The sequence below is a fragment of the Schistocerca serialis genome, chromosome 5 (genome assembly GCF_023864345.2).
Source record: "Schistocerca serialis cubense isolate TAMUIC-IGC-003099 chromosome 5, iqSchSeri2.2, whole genome shotgun sequence".
Taxonomy (NCBI): Eukaryota; Metazoa; Arthropoda; class Insecta; order Orthoptera; family Acrididae; genus Schistocerca; species Schistocerca serialis.
Window position 1 is genome coordinate 521,751,196 of NC_064642.1, and position 27,586 is coordinate 521,778,781.

Consider the following 27,586-nt stretch of genomic DNA (forward strand, 5'->3'; position numbering starts at 1 on the left):
TGGCTTCTCCTGCACACCTACGTCACGCATTCTCCGATAGTCAGTGAGCATTCAAAAGTGTTCTTTGTGCTCTGCTGCAAGTGTTGTCTGCAATGCGGATGTTATACACGATTGTAGCAATTTATTTAGTGAATTTTTATTCCATTTGCTATGAGTTGCCATGGCTGATTGTGGTGGTGAGTTACAAATTCTACACAACCAAGCAATAGACGTAATTTTCAGTGTACACAGTTTCATCAAGCGCAAAGCATGTGTATGCTTGGAACCAGCAACAGTGCTATCACCGTCCTTGTCTCAACCAGCGTGAACTGCTGTCATTCGTGGACTGGACCATAATAGCCTTAGAGGAATATTGCATTAAGTACAAATTTTTTCCTTGCAGATTACTTCTCACAGAGCATTTTAATGGAAGCAGTAAATGGTACAGAAAATTTATATTCAGAATAATTTATTTATTCTCTATGAGAAATAACATCATATTAGTAGTATTGGTTAAAAACAGTCTTGGTTACAATTTTACTTTTCTATTTTTCAACTACGTGTTTCGCCTTATTCAGGCATCTTCAGGTTGATCTTAATTTGGTATTTCTTAGACCCATCCTTTAGACAGTATAGCCATAGGGCATCGTCAAATACATCAGGCCAACATCGTCTTCATTAAACCCAGTAAAAACTTTTCTAGATCTTATTCGTTACTAGGTCTTGTGAACGGGAACACGTTATGCAGGTCTTGGAGTCACTCTCGTCTATCTAGAAAAGTTTTTACTGAGTTTAACGAAGGCGATGTTGGCCTGATGTATTCAGCGATGCCCTTTGGCTACACTGTCAAAGGATCGATCTAAGAAATACCAAATTAAGATCATAAGGCGAAACACTTGGTTGGAAACTAAAAAACTAAAATTGCAACCAAGACTGTTTTTAGCCAATACTGTTAAGCACTGGTTTGCTGTATGCCACAGATGGATTGGAAGAATTTCATATATTAGTAGAGTTGCAAGCTTTATTTTTATGTGCACTGGATAAAGTGCAGATATTTCCTTGTTGCACTGAAGTACTTGGGAAACATCTATTCCATGTGGTGGGAAAGCTGCATATTCATTATTAATATTTCTTTTGAGCACACATTAGTAAATTCTGCAAAATTAATTGTTTCGTAAGAACTGGTTATAATAGACTTGCATTTAATTGGTACAAGTTAACTAACTTAAAACTAACCTACGTAGCTACAGGGTGTGGTGTGTAAAACTGGTCCATATGGTCAGTACATGAACATAAAATGAGGTGTAATGTATTGATTATGATTACTCACTGTCACAATAGGTGCTGAAAGTGTCCTCTGCCCATTCAGCACACATGTGAGCATGCTTGAGTAGATTCATGTATACCCTTGTCAGTTCTTGTGTTGTGATATTATTGATAACATCCTGGATCCTGGTCTTCAGTTGTGTGCGGATGTGTTTTGTATGCTCTTCCCTTTAACAGTCTCCACAAATAAAAGTCGTAAGTGGACACAGTCTGGTAACCGAGGACGCCACAAGCCTTTGCTGATTGTCCTCTGTGATGTAAATGTCTCGTGCACATTGAACGATGATGCAGCTGATGTATGGCATGTTCGTCATCCTGCTGAAAGTAACATAACTGACTCTCCTTTTCTGTCGTGTTGAATAAAACTCCTCCAGGATTCCCAAATACACGTCAGTGGTCACTGTCTTCTCAAATAATATGGCCCCCATAATGCTTGTGGGGGAAAACACCAATCTTGACATCATGCAAGGCTACCTTGTGGATCATGCATGGATTTTCTGTTGACCAATACCAGCTGTTTTGGTAATTTATGCACCCATACAGGTGGAACCACATCATGCCAGTCATGGTGAACCATAGTGGGTCCAAAACACCACTGACAACATTTATCAGCAGCCATGAACACAAATACACATTCTTCTTGCAGGCCAGGCTCCATCAGTTCTTGTACAACACTTGTCTGGTATGGTTTTCACTTCAGTGCCATTATTTAAATCACATCTGCAACTTCTCTCACTTGCTTGAACCTGTTGACCCAGTCTCCTGGTTCACTCACGACTTCTTGTCAAAATCTCCTGCACCTGCCTCTTTGTTTAAGATGTGCAGACATGCCACACCCTGGGTGAATTTTTAACCGATTCTGTACATCACCATTTTTCAATCAGTTCCTGTATGGTACTTTTTGCTGGCACTGAACATCCTAGAAATTTCTCCTGAAACAAATTCTTTGTTTTCACAAAAGACCCAGAGTGAATGAATGCTTCAGTAGTGGCAATATGCTCTGGTAATGAATCCCTGTTATAATCATTTAGTTGCTGTTTGTTACTATTCATTGCAGTAAGCTGTTTTACAATATTGCACTTTCTGTCAATACAGCTCTTATAGGCCAAATAAATTGGTAGAAAATCTAGGTTCGAGTACTAGTGTATGTATGAGAATAGATAACTATGATAGGGAAGTACTCTTTGAACAGGCCTTGAAATGCCCAGTAGTTCTGACTGACCACCTTGTCATCCTCAGCTGATAGGCTTCACTGGATGCAGATGTGGAGGGGCATGTGATCAAGACACCACTCTCTCAGCTATTGTCAGTTTTCCTGGCCGGAGCCTCTACTTCTCAATCAGGTAGCTCCTCAATTGGCTTCACTAGGGCTGATTGCATCCTGCTTGACAACAGCACTCAGCAGACCCAGACAGTCACCCATGAAAGTACTACCCAAGCCTGGCACTACATAAATTTGGTGATCTGACAGGAACCAGTGTTCCCACTGTGGCAAGGCTGTTAGCAAGAAATGTAAATAATTTAGAATTAAAGGAGACCACCCTGTGAACAGCAGAAGCCTTCAATAATCTGTAGGAACACAAAAAAGAATGAAAACTTGCTTGATTTTGGATAAAATAAATCTTTTAGTGAACTAGAGACACACACACACACACACACACACACACACACACACACCTCTGTGCAGCTACATTGTGTTGGCTGAACACACATGGCAGGACTACAGTTTGGCATGTGAACTGGAGCAAGGGATTGTGCTTGGTGGGTTGGGTAGAGGGAAAGAGGTGAGAAGTGGGAGGAGAGGTTGGGTTGGTGAGGACCAGCTGCTGGCTCAGAGAGAGACAGTCAGTGTGCGGGACAGGAATGCAGGAGTGGGAAGCAGCAGGTGTACCGGATAGGAATAGGACATGAGCTCAAGAGCTAGTGAGTTGTGCAGTGCATAATGATGTTGAGGTGAAGGAATGAACTGCGAAGAAGTGAGAGGACAAGAGGGGAGACTGTTAGGGAGAAGATGTAGCCAGGAAGCTTACAGGAGCTAAGGATGTATTGCAAGGATAACGCCTGTCAGCATAGTTCAGAGAAGGTGGGGTTAAAAATGTAGATGGCACAGGTTGCAAAGCTACCATTGAAGTCGAGCGTGTTATGTTCGGCCTTGTGTTCTGCCACCGGGTAGGCAACGCTGTTCTCAGCCTCAGTTTAGTGGCGTCCATTCATTTTTGTGGACAGCTTTTTGGTGCTCATGCCCACATAAAATGCTGTGTAGAAATTGCAGCAGAGCTGTGTGTGTGTGTGTGTGTGTGTGTGTGTGTGTGTGTGTGTGTGTGTGTGTGTGTGTGGTTTTCTTTAGTTTTGGCTGCTTTCACAAGTGGTCCTCCCTCTGATGGGATAGGATAAGCCTGTGACAGATCTGGAGTAAGATGTACTGAGTGGGTGAATTGGGAAGGTCTCGCATCTGGCTATTCCACAGTGATATGTCCCCTACATCAAAGAGTTGGGAGTGGAAGTTCAATAGGGGTGGATTGGAATGTTGTGTATGTTGGCTGGATGCAGAATATTATCACTTTAGAAGGAGTGAGGATTGTGGGTAGTATGTTCCTCATATCCAGGCATTATGATAGGTCATGAAAGCCTTGGTGAAGGACATGATTCAGTTGCCCAGTTGTCCCAGGCTGAAGTGATTTGGGTGATGGACAAGTTCCTTTACAACTGGTTCTTGGGGGGGGGGGGGGGGGGGGGGGTGGCGAATAATACATATTTTTGGTGAGTAGGTGCTTATATGTGAACACCTTTGTGGGTCCTTCAGCATACTGGGCACGTTTCTGTCCCTGGTTAGACAGGCTAAATGGTAGCGATTTTTTGGTGTGTAGGGGGTGAGAGCTGTCAAAATGCAGCCCTTTTCTGGGTCAGGTTCATTGATGATGTCTTAATGACCTGGGCTCGGGGCCAAGATACCATACACTCATTCCTCCACAAACTCAACACTACCTTCTCCATCCACTTCATCTGGTCATACATCTGTCCATATCGAACTTTCTGATCACTAACACCTGCATTTTGACAGCTGTCATCCCATACACACCAAACAATTGCTATCATTTAGCCTGTCCACCCAGGGACAGCAATCTGCAGTTATGAAAAGCCCTTGCCCGGTATGCTGAAAAAACCACAAAGGCCTTTACATATAGGCACTACCCCTCCTGCCCAAAACCTACTCACCAAAAATGTAGATTATTCAACCCCCCCCCCCCCCCCCCCAAGAACCAATTGTAAACGAACATCTACTTCATCACCCAAATCACTCCAGCCTGGCGCAACTGGGCAGCTGAATCATACCCTTCACCAAGGCTTGATGACCTATCATAATGCCCGGATATGAGGGACGTACTATCCACAATCCTCCTCACTCCTTCTAAAGTGATATTCTGCACCCAGCCAACATACACAACATTCCAATCCAGCCCTGTTCCACTTCCTCTCCCAACTCTTTGACATAGGAGACGTATCCCTATCGAACACCCAGATGCAAGATGTGACCAACTCACCCACTCGGTACATCTTCCTCCAGACATCTTGCAGTCTTATCCTATCCAAACAGCAGCAGGGCCACTTCTGAAAACAGCCATGTCACATACCAGCTCTGCGGCAATTTCTGCACAGCATTTTGTGTGGGCATGAGCACCAAAAAGCTGTCCACTAGAATGAATGGACACCACTAAACTGAGGCTGCGAACAGAGTTGCCTACCCAGTAGCAGAACACATGGCTGAGCGCAATATGCTTGAGTTCAGTGTCCGCAGCTCGTGGTCTACTGGTTAGCATTGCTGCCTCTGGATCACAGGGTCCTGAGGTCAATTCCTGGCAGGGTTGGGAATTTTCTCTCCCTGGGGACTGGGTGTTTGGGTTGTCCTCATCATTTCATCATCATCACATCATCATTCGTGATAGTGGCTCAATTGGACAGTGTAAAAATTGGGACTATGTACAGGCACTGATAACCAGGCAGTTGAGTGCCCCACAAACCAGTCACCATCATCATCATCGAGTTCAATGGCAGCTTTGCAAGCTGTGCCATCTAGATTTTTAACACCAGCTTCTCTGAACTAGGCTGACAGTAGTTATCCTTGCAATACATCTTTAGCTCCTGTAATCCTCCCAGCCACATCTCCCCAGCAGTCTCCCCTCTTGTCATCTCCTCTAGATGGCTTGTAAACAGACTGGCATAAGTGTGTTCCATGGTTGTGATACTGGTTTCTTGGAATGTCTTTCCCTCCAAGGATTAGTAGTTCTTAGTGAGGAATGGTGTAGTGGAGTTGGAACTGGAAGGTGCCTGTGTGTCACCTCCCTGTCCCGTACATCTGCTGTCTCCCCCATTCGCATTCTTATCCTGCCTCCCTCCAAGCTGCCAGCTACCCCTCCCCAACCTCTCTCCTTCTGCTTTCCAGTTCTTTCTCTCCCCCCCCTCCCCCCCCAAAAAAAAAAAAAAAAAAAAAAAAAAAATCCCTCCTGACACAACCTCTTACCACAGTCCACCTGCCTGTGCGTGCGTGCGCACGCATGTGTGTGTGTGCATGTGCACGCGAAGGAGAGGGACTGTGTGTGTGTGTGTGTGTGTGTGTGTGTGTGTGTGTGTGTGTGTTGTGTTGTGTTCCTATTGATCGCTATTCAGTGTGTGGTCTCCTTTACTCCTAATTGATTTATGAGAATAGATAACTATTCACTGAATGGAAGAGGCATTGAGCAGCAGAGAGCTGTGCAGAAAAGAGTAATAAATATGGCACAACCCCAGTTAACCAATCTAAGGAGGGAAGCCATTTCAGATAACCTTTTTTTTTGGCTAAGCCATGTTCATCTATGCTAGTATGTGCTGCAGTATTTTGTATTGTAATTGCAGCAGGTATTTTTAAGTTTTGAGATTCAAACAAGGAGAAGGATTTTGTTGGCAACATCATGAAATGATGATCTAGCATTTGTACACTTAGAGAAATCTTTTTACAACATTGACTGGAATACTTTCTTTCAAATTCTGAAGGTGGCAGGGGTAAAATACAGCGAGTGAAAGGCTATTTACAATTTGTACAGAAACCAGTTGGCAGCTATAAGAGTCGAGGGGCATGAAAGGGAAGCAGTGGTTGGGAAGGGAATGAGACAGGGTTGTAGCCTATCCCCGATGTTATTCAGTCTGTATATTGAGCAAGCAGTGAAGGAAACAAAAGAAAAATTTAGAGTAGGAATTAAAATCCACAGAGAAGAAATAAAAATATTGTAATTCTGTCAGAGACAACAAAGGACCTGGAAGAGCAGCTGAACAGAGTAGACAGTGTCTTGAAAGGAGGATATAAGATGAACATCAACAAAAGCGAAACGAGGATAATGGAATGCAGTCGAATTAAATCAGGTGATGGTGAGAGTATTAGATTAGGAAATGAGACACTTATAGTAAATGAGTTTTGCTATTTGGGGAGCAAAATAACTGATGATGGTCGAAGTAGAGAGGATATAAAATGTAGACTGGCAATGGCAAGGAAAGCGTTTCTGAAGAAGAGCAATTTGTTAACATCGAGTATAGATTTAAGTGTCAGGAAGTCATTTCTGAAAGTATTTGTATGGAGTGTGGCCATGTATGGAAGTGAAACGTGGATGATAAATAGTTAGGACAAGAAGAGAATAGAAGCTTTCAAAATGTGGTGCTACAGAAGAATGCTGAAGATTAGATGGGTAGATCACATAAGTAATGAGGAGGTATTGAGTAGAATCAGGGAGAAGAGAAATTTGTGACACACCTTGACTAGAAGAAGGGATCGGTTGGTAGGACAATTTTCTGAGGCATCGAGGGATCACCAATTTAGTATTGGAGGGCAGCGTGGAGTGTAAAAATCATAAGAGGGATGTAGGTTGCAGTAGGTACTGGGAGATGATGAAGCTTGCACAGGATAGAGTAGCATGGAGACCTGCATCAAATCAGTCTCTGGTCTGAAGGCCACAACAACAACAACAAGGTACCCTGTAAGTTTCAAGTACAGTTCCTAGAGTTTTTGTGACGTGGAGTCTGTAACCACGAACAAAAGAATTGCAGATGACAAACTACATTGAAACATTATTAGCTGTTCTGTAAAAGGTAGAAAGTGACATCTACATCTACATGGTTACTCTGCAATTCACACTTAAGTGCCTGGCAGAGGGTTCATCGAACCATTTTCATACTACCTCTCTACCATTGCACTCTCGAATGGCGAGTGGGAAAAAGGAACACCTAAATCTTCCGTTTGAGCTCTGATTTCTCTTATTTTATTATGAGGATCATTTCTCCGTACATAGGTGGGTGTCAACAAAATATTTACACATTCGGAAGAGAAAGTTGGTGATTGAAATTTCATAAATAGATCTCACCACAAAGAAAACCGCCTTTGTTTCAGTGACTGCCACCCCAACTCGCATATCATATCAGTGACACTCTCACCCCTATTGCGTAATAACACGAAACGGGCTGCCCTTCTATTCACTTTTTCGATGTCCTCCATCAATCCTACCTGGTAAGGATACCATACTGCGCGAGCAATATTCCAGCAGAGGACAGAGAAGTGTAATGTATGCTGTCTCTTTAGTAGGTTTGTTGCATCTTCTAAGTGTTCTGCCAACAAAGTGCAGTCTTTGTTTTGCCTTCCCCACAATATTATCTATGTGGTCTTTTCAATTTAAGTTTCTCATAATTGTAATTCATAGGTAATTAGTCGAATTGACAGCCCTTAGATTTGTACAATACCCAAAATTTATCAGATTTCTTTTAGTACTCATGTGGATGACCTTGTACTTTTCTTTGTTCAGTGTTACTTGCCACTTTTCGCACCATACAGAAATTCTCTCTAGATCATTTTGTAATTGGAAATGATCATCTGATGATTTTACTAGATGGTAAATTACAGCATCATCTGCAACCAATCTGAGGGGGCTGCTCAGATTAGCATCTAGATCATTTATATAAATCAAGAACAGCAGAGGACCTATGACACTAACTTGCGGAACGCCAGATATCACTTCTGTTCCACTCGATGATTTACCGTCTATCACTACGAACTGTGACCTCTCTGAGAGGAAATCACGAATCTAGTCACACAACTGAGACGGTACTCCATATGCATACAATTTGATTAATAGTCACTTGTGAGGAACAGTATGAAAAGCCTTCTGGAAATCTAGGAATATGGAATCGATCTGAGATCCCTTGTCGACAGCACTCATTACTTCATGGGAATAAAGAGCTAGCTGCGTTGCACAAGAACGATATTTTCTGAATCCGAGTTTGTTATGTACCAATAAGTCATTTTCTTCATGGTGATTTGTAATGTTCGAGTACAGTATATGCTCCAAAATCATACTGCAAATTGAGGTCAGTGATATGGGTCTGTAATTCAATGGGTTACTCCTATTTCCTTTCTTGAATATTGGTGTGACCTGTGCTACTTTCCAGTCCTTAGGAATAGACCTTTTGTCAAGTGAGCGGTTGTATAGGATTGCTAAGAAAGGCACTATTGTGTCTGCATACTCTCAAAGGAACCTGATTGGTATACCATCTGGACCGGAAGACTTGCCTTTCTTAAGCGATTTGAGTTGTTTCGCAACGTCTAAGATACCTACTTTTATGTCACTCACGCTAACAGCTGTTCTGGTTTCGAATTCTGGGATATTTACTTCGTCTTCTTTCGTGAAGGAATTACGGAAAACTGTATTATTAACTCCGCTTTAGTGGCACCATCATCAATAACATTTCCATCGCTATCACACAGTGACGGTATTGACTGTTTTTTGTCACTGGTGTACATTACATACGACAAGAATCTCTTTGGGGTTTCTACCATATTTTGAGACAATGTTTTATTGTGGAAACTATTAAAAGCATCTCGCATTGACATCCGCACTAAATTTCGAGCTTCTGTGAAACTTAGCCAGTCTTGGGGATTTTGCGTTGTTCTAAATTTGGCATGCTTTTTTCGTTGTTTCTGCAACAGTGTTCTGACGTATTTTGTGTACCTTGGTGGATTAGTCCCATCTCTTATTAACTTATACGGTATGAATCTATCTATTGCTGTCAATACTGTATCTTTGAATTTGAGCCGTATCTGGTCTACACTTACATAATTAGCTTGGAAGGAAAGGAGACACTCTCTTCGGAAGGCATCAAGCGAATTTTTATCTTCTGTTTTAAATAGATATATTTTGCGTTTATTTTTAATGGTTTTGGTTGATATGGTTTTGTGCCTCGCTACAATGACCTTGTGTTCACTAATCCCTGTATCCGTCATGACGCTCTCTATTAGATCAGGATTATTTGTGGCTAAGAGGGCATGTTTTTTTTTTTTCAACCATTTACAGTTCATGTGGCTCATGAAATAATTGTTCAAAGAAATTCTCAGAGAAAGCATTTAGCACAATTTCGGAAGATGTTTCCTGTCTACCACTGGCTTTGAATGTGTATTTTTGTCAACAAATCAAGGGTAGATTGAAGTCTCCACCAATTATAACTGTATGAGTGGGGTACTTATTTGTAATGAGATTCAAGTTTTCTTTGAAGCATTCAGCTATTATATCATCTGAGTTGGGGGTTCCATAGAAGGAGCTAATTATTATTTTGGTACGGCTGTTGAGTATAACCTCTACACATAGTAATTCTCAGGAACTATCTATTTCAACTTCACTACAAGATAAACTACTACCAACAGACACACATACCACCACCTACTTTATTTAATCTATCCTTTCTGAACATGGTTTGCGCCTCTAAAAATTTTGGCAGAATTTATTTCCGGATTCAGCCAGCTTTGTGTTCCTATAATGATTTCAGCTTCAGTGCTTTCTATCAGCTTGAAGCTCTGGTACTTTTCCAACACAGCTACGATAATTTACAACTAGAATAAAGACTTGCTTGGTCGATTCTCGTCGGTTCTTTTCCCTGTACCCATTGAGACTGGAGCCCTTTTTGATCTTTCCCAAGACTGTCTAACCTAAAAAACTGTCCACTCCACGCCACAAGGCCCCAGCTGCCAGTGTAGCCGCCTCCTGTGTGTAAGGACACCTAACGTATTTAGCAGAACCCCACCACCCTATGGTGCAAGTCGAGGAATCTGCAGCCTACACTGTCACAGAACTGTCTGAGCCTCTGATTCAGACCCTCCACTTGGCTCTGTACCAAAGGGGCGCAGTCGGTCCTGTCGACGATGCTGCAAATGGTGAGCTCTGGATAATATATGAGCCTTCATAAACAAAAATCATCTCAATATTATTATGTTTTTCGTTTTCTCTTTGACTTCAGGATTTTTATCATATTTTGCAAATTTTGTTAGTAAATCAAATGAAGTTACTTTTGTAGTAGTAAACTATTGATGTTCCTGAGAATGGATACAAATACTTTATACTCTTACAAAATAAAATGTCATCTGAACACAGTATTTTAATTTTAGGTAAAAAATGAAGATGAGGAATTTGAATGGGGTATTATTATTAATTTCAAGAAGGAAGGTGAGGCAACTCCAGGAAAGAAGAAGGGCAATCCTATGAATGCACCCACCATAGTTGTGGATGTTTTGCTTCATGTAGCTGAAGGGACTGGTGGAGCAGCCTCAGGCCAGCCCAAGCCGTGCCCAGAAGGAGAGGCTGGAGAGGTTGAAGTTGTTCCAGTTCTGCACACATTGATATCAAAAATAAGTTCTCTCCGTTTGTATTATCCAAAAGATTTACGACCTCCAGATAATAGGAAATCTGTTCTGAAAACAATCCAGGTACATGTTTTATGTCAGTGTTTTAATTCCACTTGAAAGGTTTTTTATGTAAAGCATCCATTTTATGATAAATTACAGTTCAGTATAAGGAATATAGTTCCAATCAAGGAATTAAAAGTGATGAAGAGCAAGTTTTTACTTTAAATTGTTTATTTTTTTCATTCTCATCTTTCACAATGACTAATTTATCATATTTAACTTTCCTCATAGGAAGTGAAGAGACGGTTTCCAAAAGGCATACCACTTTTGAATCCAATTACAGACATGCACATAAAGGATAACATTTTTGAAGATGTTGTTAAAAAGATTACAGCGTTTGAGGAAAGGCTGTATGCTCACCCATTGCATGAAGATCCAGATTTAGATGAACTGTATGCTATGTATGAGAAGAAGTACCAGGTAATAATATTTATGAGATATGTATAATTCAGAATTGTTGTCTTGTCAAAGTGTCATTCCCTGTTGTAGGCAATTGACCATTGATTACTTCGAAAAGAATGGTATCCAGATTAAATTTGCTTCTGCTGCTTATCTTACTTCTTATTCTAACCCCCCCCCCCCAAGCGCACAAGCGCGCGTGCACACACACACACACACACACACACACACACTCACTCACTCACTCACTCACTCACTCACTCACTCTCTCTCTCTCTCTCTCTCTCTCTCTCTCTCTCTCTCTCTCTCTCTCTCTCTCTCTGTGTGTGTTATTTTTTTGCACCAAATATTATTTCTTGGTTTTAGGCCTAATGTCTGTGTAGCTGTTTCAACAATTGAAAATTCACAGTGCACTTAGTAATAATACAGCCCACCATGTTGTTTTCAGACACTCTGTACTGTGAACAATATAAATCATGAGGGTTGGTGCATTAGAAGTAGTTTCGCTAGTTTTGTTATATGGAAAGTCTGTGTACATACTTCTTATTGATACCATCAAGTATGCCTAATATCTGTCATCCATTTGATTATTTTATGTTGAGTACTTGTCATTAGACTATAATATCTATCAGGATATCATTGAAACAGATGTAGGAAGAAACACACACTAGTATGTGGTACTATACCCTGACAAACACAAGTAGTCTCTATCTATTGTGCTTATTTACATTCTGTATATGTCTTGGCTTGATGGTATAAAATAGGGTAGTTAAAATGCTTTACAGTGGATAGTCAGAAAATTTCAACTATCACCTATTAAAAAATTAAGATTATAAATATTGTACGTGCCTGGAGCAGCACCTGTAGGATGAAATCTCTGTGAATAATAATAATAATAATAATAATAATAAGCAGCCAATCAACTGCAAAGTAGAAAGTTTATTTAAACCTCTTGACCATAGTTTCAATGTTTATAAAAGCTGCTTTTCAGGTGGAAAATAGTCACAACCTAAACTTGTAATAATTCATTAGAAATACAAACATTATTCGAACTTAGTAGGTTACATGTTGTAGCAGAGATATGTTAAAATATAGTCGAAAGGCATCGGTAAAATTTCACCCCCATAAGGCTTGACCTGTTATAAGAGTGAGAAATTTTTAACATTTTTCTCACAAAGATAGATCCATTTTGAATGAACGAGTGCAATTAAAAAATAGAAATTTTGATGATGGTTTTAGAGCCCCAATTTCATTAATGTTGCGGAAGTCGCTTGATCTTCCATATGGTTGTTGGATATGTCATGATCTTCATCTGTTAATGCTGGTAGTACTCTTGTTTCTTCTCTGTTCTGATGTTAGTGTACTTCTTGAAGTTTTGATGCTCACAGTTTCTCAGATACGTTGTTTTTTTTTTTTTTCTAATGTACACATTTTCTTTTCTCCCCCTGCACCCCCCTACCCCCAACTCTCTCCACCCCCCTCTTTCTAAAATTAAAAAAGGAATCCCTCTGGTCTTATTTTGTTACTTATTATTTAAATTATCTCACAGTGTATGTATTTGATTTTACTGCAATAATCTTTTCTTGGTTGTAACTTGCTATTTGTTGACATTTTGTTAATTTTAGATATGTATACAGCTAAATATGATCTGGTTTTCAATGTCATAATTTTTATTTCTAACATTTTAAGGAAGTTTAGCATAATGAAGTTCATTCACTATTCTGCACTCTCCTTTCACACTGGGTGGTTATAATTAAACTTTCCCTGTCTAACACATTACAACATGGAAACTAATTACCGTACTAGTACCAAACTTGGTAACATTAATGTCCAGAGTATGGGTTGCATAATTTCTATGCAACACAGTGCCACTGACCAGTTCCAACCATGGCCACCGGGTGCTGTGATCGGTCATTGTGCTTCATAATCTCACACACCTGACCAGTTCAGTGCACTTGTTGACGTGTCAACATGAGCTTGGACAAAAGGAGCAGGGCACTATTGGTGAAGCTCTATTATCACAACAGTAATGCTGCAGGTGTACTTTGAGAATATCACTGGCTGAAAGGATTACAGAAGGATCCTCTTTCTCCACCTGCTGTGCGAAGCATGATGAAGAATTTTGAATCAACTGGAGAACTGGGTGTCGCTCTGGGAAGAGGCCGATGACCGGTTGCACTGCACATTGTGGATGAAATCCCTGTTGCTATAGCAGACAATGCTGTGTGAAATTCCTGATCATCAGGCAGTGCGTGTGCTGTGTCATAACAGTTGAACATCCTGTGTGGTCCACTGTACGGAAGGTGCTTCGAACCATTCTCAAATGGTATCTGTACAAGATCCATATTGTACAGCAGCTTGCACCACAGGATGCACGACGACATGTTGACTTCCCTCTCCACTTTTTCGCAAGGATTGAAGTTGATGAGGGGATCATCCTATGGACAGATGAAGCTCATTTTTCTCTGACGGGTGAGGTGACCACACAGAATTGCCGAGCGTGGGGATCTCCAACTCCAGTCACTATGCATAAAGTTTCTCTGTATGGTGAATGTGTCACTGTATGGTGTGGCTTCATGGCTATGTCCATCATTGGCCCATTCTTTTTTTGAACAGGTTGGCACTTAAGGACCAAAGACTTGCAGTGTGACTAGCCTGCCTTACTGTGGTATGCTTCGCCAGCATGTCATACCTGCCCTACAGGAGAGAGACGCTTTGAACTCAACCGCACATCACTTGTGAAGTGCACCTGCTTCTCCAAAACACATTTGGAAACAATCAAATTATCAATCAGCCGTTTCCAAATGCTTGGCCGGATGATCACCTAAGTCGCATGCCCTGTGATTTCTGCTTGTGGGGCTACCTGAAGGACAGGGTTTGCAAGGGGAACATTCACACGTGCTGATCTGAAGCGTAGCTTATCGAGAGAGGTAGCCAGCATACCTACTGACATGCTTTGTTCTGCTGTGCAGAATGCAATCCTGCACTTTTGGGCTCTTCTGGACACTGATGAGCACCATATTCAGCCCATTTTGTAGCAATAATGGTACAGGCATGTAATTCTATGATGTACCATAGCAGCACATTAAAATTGTTTCAGTTGAATTGATTCTGCATTATTTCTCTTCCCATGTCCTTTATATTAGTGCTACCAAATTTGGTCCTCTTATGGTAATTAGTATTTCAGCTTAATTTTCACTATAAAGAATTGAAAATTTGATGCATGTGCGGTAACAACAAGTGTGCTGAGTCAGATACGCAAGTCTGCAGAATCTCATAAGTCATTCATGCGGTATTGTTTATTTAATAATATTATAAAAAGATAAGGATAAACACAGATGTACAACTTCTTTCATTTTATAGGTATTGTTGAAAAATATTTGTAATTCTAAAAATAAAATCTTATCAGAGTGGAGAATAGAGGGGAAAAGCATATCGGGGATTAAAGATAATGACCAAATTGTCCACGACACCAAGCATACGGCAAACCCCTTTAATAATCATTTTCTAAATATGACTGAGAGATTCAATACAGTCAGTTCTAAAGGAAAAGCAGTGCAGTATATGCAATGATGAAATCAGGAAAATAATTTACTGTCTTAAAAGAGAAAGCTAGTATTGTCTTGCACCAATTGAAATTGCTTTGTATGTAAAAGTAATTTGTATTCCCAGGTCGCTGAGGAGCTGAAGGCTGTTAAACAAGAATTGAAGCAAGCAAAATCATTACTGCAGATGGATGAACTTAAGTGTAGGAAAAGAGTTTTAAGAAGGTTAGGCTATTGTACAGCTGCTGATGTAATTGAAATGAAGGGAAGAGTTGCATGTGAACTGAGCAGGTAAGAATTCCTAAGAAGTGAATACCAGGACAATAGATTGGGAGTGGTGTTAGCAATTTTGTTTGATATGCTGTCTCTCCATACAGAGCCACATGAAGTTCTCTGTCAGATGACATGATGGCAGGCTATTCCCTTTGTCAGAAAAGTTCCAGGAAAGGATTTAAAAAAAAAAAAAAAAAAAAAAAATAGAAGATTGCATTTAACATGTAATAATCCTAGTTCCTATCAAAGTAATCCTCTTGGCTATCTACACACAGTTGCCAGCATTTATGGAGGTCTTGGAAGCAAACAGGGAAATTTTCAACTGTGATGCAGGGAAGCTCATTTATCATGCCCGTTGGATGTCTGCTAAATGTTTAAAGCTTTTCTCTCTGTCGCCTTTTCACTCACAGAAACAAGAAAAAATCACAGGGAGAGAGGTCGGGCGAATATGGCAGATGTAGGATGGTAATAACAGACAGAATATCTGACCAGGTACTCAGTAACAGTTAAAGCAGTATGGAGTCTAGCATTGCCATGCAGTAAGAACTAGCCGTGAGAGTGCCACAAATCAGAGTGGCGATGTCAAATAGTGTATTGCAAACATTTCAAGACTTAGATGTAAGTAGTTTGGTTCACTGTTTGACCTGGAGGAACATACTCATGGTGAGCCAATCTAAATGAACTTGGTCTCGAAAGTTGTCATTTCACTTTTCTTGAGACTGGTGATCCAGGACTCCACCATTCACCATTTTGACACTTTGTGTGAGGGTCATACTGGTAGCACCAACTTTCACACCAGCTATAACCTTTGACAGAAATGCCAGATCAGTGTGGCTCTATACAGTAGCTCAGCAGAAATTCTTTGTCTTTCCTCGTTCTGTTTATCTGTTAGTATGCGAGGGACACGTTTTCCATTAATTTCCCATTTCTCTAAATCTTCGCGTAAAATCTTATTACACACATCTCGATTCAAATTTAGTTCTTCTGATAGTGCACGTACAGTTACATGACTGTCTTCTTGCAATAACTGCCTTATAAGCTCTAAATTTGCACCGGTATGTGCTGTAGATGGGCGACCAGGTCTGGGATTGTCTTACACTGAATCTCTGCCTTCAGGAAAACTTTTGAGTCACTCGAAAGCACGACTTCCTGAAAGTGCTTCACCTCCAAATACTTGATTAACCATTATCCATGTTTCACTAGGGGTTTTCCCGAGCTTTACGCAGAAGTTAATATTTGCTCTTTGCTTGCAGTCAGCATCCGTTGTGTCACCATAACTAATGCGGCAAGAACCCATACAGTGTGTTTCTAAGCACTGCTATCCCACCAAGTGAGTTTGTGCAAAAACATGGCCAACGTCATTTCAAGGATGCACACATACCAGGTAACATTAAAGAACTTTTTTTCTTATTTGGTATGGCTTACCCAGAAATAAGAAAACTGTCCTGGAACTTTCCTGATAAAGGGAGTATTTTGATATGTATTGTAACATTCTAGTAATGGCATTTACGTGGATGTGTAATACACTAAAATTCTGCATCTCTGTTTGAAATTACTGCCTATTACTAGGAGACAAAATGATTAATCAGTACATTCCATTATTAAACGAAATTCCATGTACTGCAGATAAAACTTAGGAGAGAGAAGACTGATAAGTTGAGGGGAGTTGAAAAGGAGGAGCAATTTAGTCCAGTCACAGGTTTGAGAGAGACCCCATATGCTGTGAGGGCAAGGGAAGATGAAGCTGAAGAGGGAGGCGTTGGAGAAAATAGATCAGACTTAGTGCATATGTAAGCATTTTTCCAGCATTAGTCCAGAGGTGATGGGTAGAGAGAGAAGTAATGATTGATTGAAATAAGAGGAAGAAAGAAGAGATGGAATGAAGGTGCAGTAAAGAACTAGGAGGAAAGTGGAAAATGCAGAAACCAAAAAGAGAGGGGGAAAGATAAAGATAAAATAAACCTATTTTTTACTTTTTTCCTACTTGTAAATGTATCTGTCAACAATACTTGGAATATCACCTATTGAAGGCAAGTATTGCTCAACCATTGTGTCTGTAATTTTACAGTTTTCTGAAATTAATTTTCTTTTGATGCAAATCACTATCATTTGCACACCTAGTCAAGTCTTTTTAATAACTTATTGTTTGGATCATTTAAGAGTGAAGTTGGGAGTTCCAGGTCTCTCTTCAAAAGATTGCGTGTCAGACAGACAATACCTCATCTTGCAAATAATTTCTTAAAGCATAGACCACTATTTTTGTAAAGTCAGTTTAAATCCAAATGCACCAGAAGGACAATTACTAGTGAATATGCTGTTCAATACATTTGTTGAACGTTTAATGCAGAGTAGATGAAGTTCATGCTAAAGCTGTTACTATAGAATGAAATGCTGTCAACATTTTTGTCCAGTCCTTCCAGTAATTTTACCAAATCATGGTTAGCTTAAAACCTGTATGGACATACTGTCTCAAACTTGAAATATATGACATGTCGTTATGAGGTTAAAAGTTATCTGGGACTAAAAAGCCTTTCATTGCTGAAAAGGATTCACCAGTACCCATTTTATCACTATATTTATAAACTGTGGCACTTCAGTTCACCTATGACAACAGTCTCACATTACCGATTAACATGGGCTACATAGAGATACTTTCGGTGCACGGGATATCACTGATCATTGCCTTACCACATTTATATGTAGGTGAGCAGCCTTGATTTTAAGGACTTGTGAAGTATGTATTGCTCTCAATGAACCTAGTCTGCGGTATTCCTCTACTGAGCCATGTGACACAGTGGTGAGACACAGGATTCAAATGTTGAAACTGGAGGATTTAAATCCCCATCTGGTTATTCAGGTTTAGCTTTTCTGTGGTCTCCATAAATGATTTAAAGCAAATGCTAGACCGGCCCCTTTGAAAACACATTAAATATCTCCTATTCGAACTTACGTCCTGTTTATCAGTGTGACTTTAATCCTTAACACTCTTCCGGTAGGAATCCGCAACAATTTCAGTCTTATGGATCACAGGATAACGCAGTAATGAAGCTTTTGGAAATTTTGAGCTTCTAAAGCATTTTTGAGCTCCTGGCTATGGACTCTTGACTAGTGTTGTAAAAGGGGTTTTCAGTAAGTAATGCAACACTTTTTTTTCTGAAAGGCGGTTGGTTTTATTCAGGATTTCAATGCACCATATTATTCCCCACTTTTTTGGCTACACAGCCCTGTTTCTCAACACGGTCTCCCTTCAGTGCGATGGGCTTGTGCTGCCTTACATAGTACCACTCCCTGGTCGCAGCCAGTGTTTTGCTGCATCAATAACCTCACTGTCATCCATGTTCTGCTTCCAGTGGAGTGCATCCTTCATTGGGCCAAACAGACTTAAGTCAAAAGGCACAAGATTGGGCTGTGGGGAGGATAAAGAAGAGCAGTCCAGTGACGTTTTGTGAGCAGCTCTAAGGTGTGAAGTCATTTCTTCAATTTCCTGAGGATATCACAGTACACTTAAGAGATATTTGTTAAACCAAGATGGAGGACATCAAACTCTTAAGAGTCCCAGAAGACCATTGGCATGACTTTACTGGCCGAGGGTGCAGCCTCGAACTTTTTCTTTGTAGGAGATGTTCTGTGGTGGCACTCCATGGATTGCCGTTTTGTTACCAGTTCAAAGCGATGAACCCATGTTTCATCACCTGTGATGATGTTTGTCAAAAGATTGTCATGATCAGCCCTGTAATGTGCAAGCAATTCCGCATAGATGGTCCTCTGTTGTTCTTTATGGTCTTCTGTTAGGCTACGAGGAACTCATTGGGCACACACTTTGAGTACTCCAACTGGTGGATGAGTGTGTATGCAGTGCTAACAGGAACGCCCAGCTGTGCACTGAGGTGTTTGATTGCGATCTGTCTATCACTTTGAATGAGTGTGGCCACATATTCCAGCATTGCAGGAGTTACAACTGTATGCGGCCGGCCTGCAGGCAGGAGATCGGACAGGTTTGTGTGATGTTGCGTTGAAAACAGACACCTCGTGCCCAACGACTTTCCATGCTTTTGTTCACTGGCAGGTCTCCATAGATATTCTGCAAGTGCCTATGAATATCTGTGATGCTCTGGTTTTCTGCCTAAAGAAACTCAATTACAGCCCTCTGCTTGGAATGCACCTCCATTACAGATGCCATTTTAAGGGAACATATAGCACCACCATCTATCGGAACTTCACTATCCATTTTTCAGTGAAAATTTGCTGAGTTAAAATTTGCTGAGTAAAAAAGCCTTGCATTACTTATTGAATACCCCTCGTAGTATCACTATTATAGGATTTTCAAAAAAGTTGTAATGAACAACTGAAACATGTCTAGCAGTGGCTAAGAAATCTTCTCTGGAATTTACTATTTGCAGTGAGAGGCAATACATCCTTTGTCAAAACTTATGATAAGACAATTACATTTTCATCTTTTGCTGTTAACTCTTTTTATTTAGTTAGAAATTCAGTCTTTACACAATATCATTTGGTTCTTGCTATTTCATTGGCATTCTAAACCACCTATTTTACATTTTCAGTGGGGATGAACTGCTTATGACAGAAATGATATTCAATGGCATGTTCAATGACCTTTCAGTACCGCAGTCTGTTGCACTTTTGAGTTGTTTTGTGTGTGATGAGAAGAGTTCGGAAATGCCAAAGAGGTCAGAAGAGTTAGCTGGTCCCTTGAGACAAATGCAGGTATCAATATAATTCCTATAACATTTTGTTGTATACTTCTCAGTAAATTATGTGGTTAGATGACTGAAAGATTTACTCCTTGTTGTTGTGTTGTAATGATTGCCTTTTCACCTTTGTAAATACTGTGTCTTTGTGAAAAATCTCAAGCTTTTGTAGGCTTTGGATTCTGTATTAAGCCGAGTGAGTCAGTTCTTGGGCCAGAGGAAGATAAGTGCATACCAACTCCTCTGTATCAGAGTTGGATAAACTACTGTGCTGTCCAGATGAACCTCTCCGTGATAACTGTTTCATTTGCACCCAGTGAGTTGATGTGATAAATAAACCTCCAGTAGAAAACCCACGAATTGTGATACAGACAAGTGTGTTTCAGTAGTGAAATGTGACACCACTGATTGGTTTCAAATATTGGAGTGCTACAAATGGAGGGGGGAGGGGGGGGGGGGGGAGAAAGGGGGGGGGGGGAGGGAGAGAGAGAGAGAGAGAGAGAGAGAGATTCATAATAAGTAAATTTTAATTTTCAATATGTACAGATCCCCACTATGAAACTTTTGAGCAGTTTGTTAGACACCACGATTCTTTGTTACGCAAGCTGTTAGGCAGAAAGCAGCTGTTAATGATTTCTAATTATTTCATTGTAAATTTTCTGAAGGCTTGTGAGAGGAAAAATGCTCTAGGAATACATTCTATCATACGCTTTTATTTCAGTAATTAATTTTCCAGTGAGTGTGGATGGTTCTGATAAGATCCGATCGATAATTTCTTTGGAGACAAATCTCAAAACAAGCAAAATAATTGATACTTCAAATGAATTGATTCCTGCATAGCTAGTTGCTATAAACATCTGGTGGTACAATATTGAGATACTGCTGTAGCAATCGACTGCGATAACTAATTTATAACAGGTGGAGTAGATTAAATTTGTAGTGAATGGAACTTGAATGTAAAATTTCACATGTCTATGGTTGGTTTGTGTTGTTATTGGAAAACACCTTTTTCAGTAAAGTGATTAGAAAGGACATAAAATAATGACATAAAAACCTACACTGTGGTGATAGATATGGGATTAGAGTATCTTGTGTTGGATATAGATATGGGATTGGAGTATCTTGTGTTGGAAACTCGAAATAAAAGTGACAGAGGAGGGTAATATCACTATTGGCCTGTAATAACGTTGAGTGACTAGTTCAGTTTGCATAGCGGCAATTGGTGGTGTCACTGTATCCGCCAAGCAGTGACAATCAAGTATACTTCTTAGACCTGCGGCAGCCAGAGATTGTGCTGTTTGTTCTGGTGGGTGAAGCCTGGAGAAATGGGTCCACACATAAGGGAGAGGCCTTGGCAATGACATTTGCTGACAGTAGGCACAATATATCCAAGAGGGTGTGACAAGGTCTGTCGTGGAGCCACTCCACCGAGCTGTGTCTCTTGATCAAAATGCTCCTCTTTAGGTTAGGTTAGGTTAGGTTAGGTTAGGTTAGAAAACTACAGACGGCATTAGCAGCAGTGTTAGACATCATTACCTCGCAGAGCTGGGTTTTGGAAGGTGTGATAAAGTGTCCATATGGCTGTGTGAGACATAGCAAAAAGGCACAGTGCTAAGGTTGAATCTCATTATGGATGCTAAAACAATTCTTGGTCATGGGAGGTAAATGCTGTCCCTTAATTAGAAACCAAGGTGGGTTGTGTGCTTTCAAGAGCAAAGATTTTTTCCAATGCTGCAATAATTGCAGCAGTAGTGACCTGAGACATGTGAAACACTAAAGGGAAGTGAGATATGCTATTGATCACAGTAAGTCACATGGAGCCCAAAAATGGCAAAATTTAAGTGAAGATACTCCCACAGGTTCGTAGTGTCTGGGAAGGGAGAGCATCATTGGGAAGGTGCAGCATTATGAGCCTGAAAAGTGGAACATTCATGGACCAGGTCGGCAATCTCTGAGTCAAAATTTGTCCAAAATATGTGTTGTTGGGTCACAGTTTTCATTAGGGACATGCCTCAGTGGATGTTGTGTAGGAAGCAAAGCACTTGTGGCTGAAGGAAGGGAGGAATCAGGATGCAGCAGTGGTCTTAATCTGAGACCCCCAACAGAAACTCTTGGTTTAAGTGTTATTGATGCCATCATGGCTACTAGGGATGAAATTTGGATCCAGGAGGTATGTGCAGCAACTTTTGTTGTACAAAGTGAGCGAGGTGGCTTAATATCGGGTTGTTGTCTGTGGTGACCAAGGAAAGGTTGAATTGGTTGAATTCAGATCTGAATCAAGCTGGAAACACACCAGTTCATTATGGCTTAAGTCTGGGTCAGTTCCCATAGGGAATCGGGGCACAAACAAATTAGTGTGTAATCTTGCTGCTCAATAGTGGATAGAATAATGGAAGTTGTACAAGTACAGTGCCCAGCCCTGGAAGTGATTGGGTAGTCAAATGTGGAAAGTGATGCATAGGGCCAAAGGTAGTGAGCAATGGATGATGAGCAGCAAAAACATTACACTTCTGTCCATAAAACAATAACTTAAATTTCTGAACTGCACAAATGATAGTGAGGGCATCCTGCTCTATTCAGGAATAACTTAGATGAGATGTGGATCAGGTCTTGAAAGCAAATGTGACATGGCAGTCACTGGCGTAGCAGTATCTGCTGTAAAGGACGGCACTGATACCTTGGGAATTCATCAGTTCCTACTACCAAAGGCATGCGAGAGATGTGTGTTGTCAAGTGAAAGTGCCCTTAGGGAAATTATGCAAAGCCTAAATCTTCAGGTCTTGGACGGGTATTTGAACCATCGTCATCCTGAATATGAGTCCAGTGTGCTAAACACTGTGCCGCCTTGCTCGGTTTGACTGAGGGTAATAGGCATTAAAATGTCTCCATGTTAGTCTATCCAGCTCTTTTTTAGAGTCAGAAGCATTGGATGTACGGGAACTGTCACTTTAGTAATGACTGAGCTTTGAAATCAGTTGTCTTTCCGAATCCAAGATTTGAGCACATCTATCACAGAGAGTTTTAAGGAGAGGCAAGGCTTTCAAATTGCATGGTATACCCCAGCCCCCCCTCCTTACCCCCACCAACCAGATTGCTTCTCCCACCGTACACTGTTGCTTGCAGCCTGGCATAGGCAGCCGGAGACTTTGGTAGAGTGTGTGTGTGTGAATGTGTGTGTGTGTGTGTGTGTGTGTGTGTGTGTGTGTGTGTGTGTGTGTGCGCGCGCATGGGTGTGGGTATGAGCATGCATGATTTGTTTTTGCATTGAATGTGTGTGTATGTTGTTTGTCTATCCCAGAAGAATACCTTTTGGCCGGAAGCTTATTTGTTTAGCAGTCTCTTTGTTATGCCAGTCTGGGCTCCAATAAATGGCAAATATGTCCTTACTCCATCCTGTGTTTTCCATTGTTTGAACTTCTGTAAAGTGTTTGTTGAGGCCCATGAAACCACTTCTGATGTCATCTGGCCACATTCCTTTATCCATGTAAGTAACTTTGTTGTAATACCTACCTTAGGACATACATAGCTTCAACACATGCAAGACGTGATTATGAGGAAATGCATGTGCTTTATGAAATGGCCTTTTTAAGTTCTGTAAAGTGGTTTAATGTTGCCATTAGTATCTGTTTACAAAACTAATGTTTTGTGCAACCGGCTTCTTTCTCTCTCCTTTCTTTTTTTTTCCCCATAGGATCTGGCACGGAGGATAGCAAGAGTCAGCGCAGAAGCAAAATTAGATGTAAATGAAGATAATTATGTAGATCAATTTAAACCGTTCCTTATGGATGTTCTGTATGCATGGTGCAAGGGAGCTACATTTTTGCAGCTCTGTAAAATGACAGACATATTTGAAGGTAAGTTGAAAAACTTAATTGCAGTTGTACATTGGAAGGTCAGGTAACATACCTTTGAATCTAACATAAACAATATATTCAAAGATGTGTCACTTCTGTTGCGTTACAATAGATTAGCAAAATTCAGTGCATGCTGTGCTACTTCACTGGTGTCCATGGGTCTCAGCTTTAAAACCAAGCCTGACATTTTGGGACAACTTAAAGTTTACTATTAACTTCATATGAGAATTAAAACTCAATGTGATTAATTACTGCTAGTGGCAGCAGGAAGGAATGTTAGACCCAACTAATAAAAGTACTATATTTTATGGACTATAAGACACTGTGAACTATAAGACACACCTTAATTTTTAAACAGTTAAAAAAATCTTTATTATTAGCATGCAACACCAGACTTAAAAAAATTCTTACTGTATAAAACCGAACTGAGCTTTAAAATCCCTGAAAATAATCATCTGAATCATCATCATCATAATCTTCTTCTTCTTCTTCTTCTTCTTCTTCTTCATCATCCTCTTCATATGTAAGATGGTTTCCATTGACAGTGAGAGCATTACTTATGACACACTTCTTGAAAGATTTATCAATAATGACTTCTCTTACTCTAGACCATGGCTGTTTTATTTACTGACACAGTTGTTTGATTGTAAGTCATCTTAAAGCTCCCTTCGGCATGAATTGCTGTTGAGTTTCATCCATTTGTTCCATTGTGGTAGTGGAGCGGGAGGGAGGCAGTGTTAGCAAGCTTGTGAATCTCCACAACTCATGTTTGTTGCATCGGAGCACTGCTGCTGTCTGTTGAATCCAAAGTTGCCAGGTAGAGATAGGTTTCCTGTGGCATCGAATTTATGGAATTTTTAAGACTGGTGGGATTTTTAAATCAGACACTGGACGTTTTTATTTTAATTTTGAGTATAAGACACACCTGAATTTTGGAAGCAGTTTTTCAAAGAAAAAGATGTCTCTTAAGTCCATAAGATATGGTGTTTTTTGAGCATCTGTGAGAGAAGTTATGTAACAAAAGACATTTCACTGCCAAAAGGAAATGTAGTTGAAGTTGTATGCAGATTAATAAGAGAGAAAAATATATTCAGAGGTGAAGAAAGCATAATGGCTTATGTGATACATAACACCGAATTAATAGGGTCGGCGGAAGGAGGTGCCAACCCTCAAGTTGGTAAGAATTAGTCTAACCATACTGTCAGTATTGGTTTAATCTAAACTGTATGTTTGTAATAAGTAGTTCTATTGCAACTGCTGGAAAACAGTGTCATACCACAGTATCAATATGGTACTGACATCAAAATCTTGTAGTGAGTAAAGAAATGGATGCTTGATGAGAAGGTTAATGAAGACAATGATTTGTTTATTGATGACAGTGATGCAAATCATTTGATGTTGAAGATACCTAAGTGTGACTTGGCATTATATTACCACTGGTCTAACCTCAAAGTTTTACACACAGAATTTGTTTAAAATTTCGAGGAATCATTTAATGTTGGTAGTATACAAATCTAATCTAATATATATCCATAAATGCCTTTAAGGTTGTTAAGTCACTGTTAGGCTTTACATCATAACAATTGAAAACGAATCTAAATGCAACAAACAGAAACTGTGAAGATGGCCGATACATTAACTTCAAACATGTCTGCCTCATGACAGCGATTGTCAAACATCAAGTGAATGCAGACTTCTCAAATATTTCATTAAAAAGGTAGAGGGGCAGTCCTGCCACCCCAGAGTTAGCAAAAAAAATGTAATGGATCACATCTAGTACAGAAAAAATGGTTACCACCAACATATCACTCTTTTATTTTGAAAATCTTCAAGTGAATAACAAAGAAAATGAAGATACAACATTTTTTTGACTACACAAAAGAAACTCCTATAGTTTCTTCATGACTTTTCTACACATATTGTGTTGTAGCTTATTTATGGGGGAAATTTTGACCCTATTTTCTAATTCAAAAGAAAATGAACAGAGAAGTTCATAAATGCTTTGTGCGTTAATTTAATCACTATAAGAAAACTGACATTGTTACCTTGCAGAAATGTAAGGCTATTATGGTAATAATTATTTTCTCTCTTATGTTTAGCAACTTCTACTCTCTGATGTAATGTAGTAAGTCATTCATTTGTTTGCAAAACTTTTCAGAATACATTTTGATGAAGACATTGTTAACTCACAGTAATTGTAAAATTTATACTTCATGACTGGAAATACCACACTTATTAAAATATTCTAATAACTGAAAATCCAGGATGGAATGTAACAATATTATGAAAAGGATAGTTGCTACTCACCATATAGCAGAGATACTGAGTCATAGATAGATACAACAAAAAGGCTGTCACAAAATAAGCTTTTGGCCAACAAGGCCTTTGTCAAAAATAGAAAACACACACACACACACACACACACACACACACACACACACACACACACACACACACACACACACGTGTGTGTGTGTGTGTGTGTGTGTGTGTTTTCTATTTTTGACAAAGGCCTTGTTGGCCAAAAGCTTATTTTGTGACAGTCTTTTTGTTGTGCCTATATGCGACTCAGCATCTCTGCATTATGCTGAGTAGCAACTATCTTTTTTCATAATATTATTATTAAAATATTCTGCAATACTGTAAAAATGTAACCCACAATAGTTGGGACAATGCAACGAGTAAACAATTTTGTAGAACTAATGAACAATTTTTTACCCATTTAACAGATTATATAGCTAAATGAATAGTGTAACAGTTCTTAGAAAAAGTAGTTCTAGGTTCACTGTGATTTACAGTTCACAGATTTAATCAAACATATGACACACAAAAGCTCAAAACTATGCTCTCATGGGTTAGCTCTTTATTCTGCCATGCCCTTCAGTTGGAAAAAGAATAGACATCAATTATCTTTTCAACATTTGATTTGATGATAAGTGACAAATGGAATTTCAGCACTCTGAGTAGAAGCACTGGTGTTTATGCTTGTCTATTATACAGGCCATCTTAATGGAGGCAGCAAAATACACAAAAGACAGGATTGGACTGATTGATATCCTGAAATGGAACTTGACAAAAAAAAAAAGAGAAGAAGAAAAGAAGCATTCATGTCTCTTGCTGTTGAAAAGAAAGTTGATCTTCATTTCCCTTGGCTCTCCAAATACAAATTATGCTTCCTGTCATTTGTAAAGATAAGTTGTAAGGTAATCTGGAGCAAGTAAAGTTGTCTGTGAATAGATTTATTCATTAGTGTGTTTCAAAAAACATGTCGTCGTCATCATCTTCAGCCCAACGGCTGGTTTAATGGAACTTCCCCTGCTACTCTAACCTGCATAAACCTCTTCATTTCTTCATAACTACTGCAATGTACATCCATGTGAACCTGTTTACTGTAGCAAGCTTTGGTCTCCTTTTATTTTAACCCCGCACTACCTTCCATTATCAAATTAAGTACTCTGTGATTGTTCAAGAAATCTCCTGTCAATCTACCTCTACTTTTAGTTAAGTTGCACCAGAAATTTCTTTTCTCTCCAGTTTTATTCAGTTTGTGGATATTATTTACTCAATCTATCCATTTAACCTTCAGCAATGTTCTATAATATTACATTTCAAAAGCTTCTTTTCTCTTCTTGTCTGCACTGTTTATTTTCCACTTCTGTATTGGCATATACTTTTAAAAAACACTTTGTAACACTTATATTTATATTAAATGTTAAAATATTTGTCCTCTTCAGGAACTATCGGCAGTTTGCA

The 27,586-nt window shown here is 39.8% G+C and overlaps 1 protein-coding gene across 1 annotated transcript in view; it reads left to right on the forward strand.

The window, feature by feature from the left end:
- Positions 1 to 27,586, forward strand: part of LOC126480705 (exosome RNA helicase MTR4) — a 98,407-nt gene that overhangs the window by 63,733 nt on the left and 7,088 nt on the right. Inside the window, exons 11-15 of the mRNA XM_050103951.1 lie at positions 10,757 to 11,074; positions 11,285 to 11,473; positions 15,125 to 15,288; positions 19,833 to 19,995; positions 23,671 to 23,833. Of these exons, the coding sequence (XP_049959908.1) occupies positions 10,757 to 11,074; positions 11,285 to 11,473; positions 15,125 to 15,288; positions 19,833 to 19,995; positions 23,671 to 23,833 (997 nt within the window). The remainder of the gene's footprint in view (positions 1 to 10,756; positions 11,075 to 11,284; positions 11,474 to 15,124; positions 15,289 to 19,832; positions 19,996 to 23,670; positions 23,834 to 27,586) is intronic.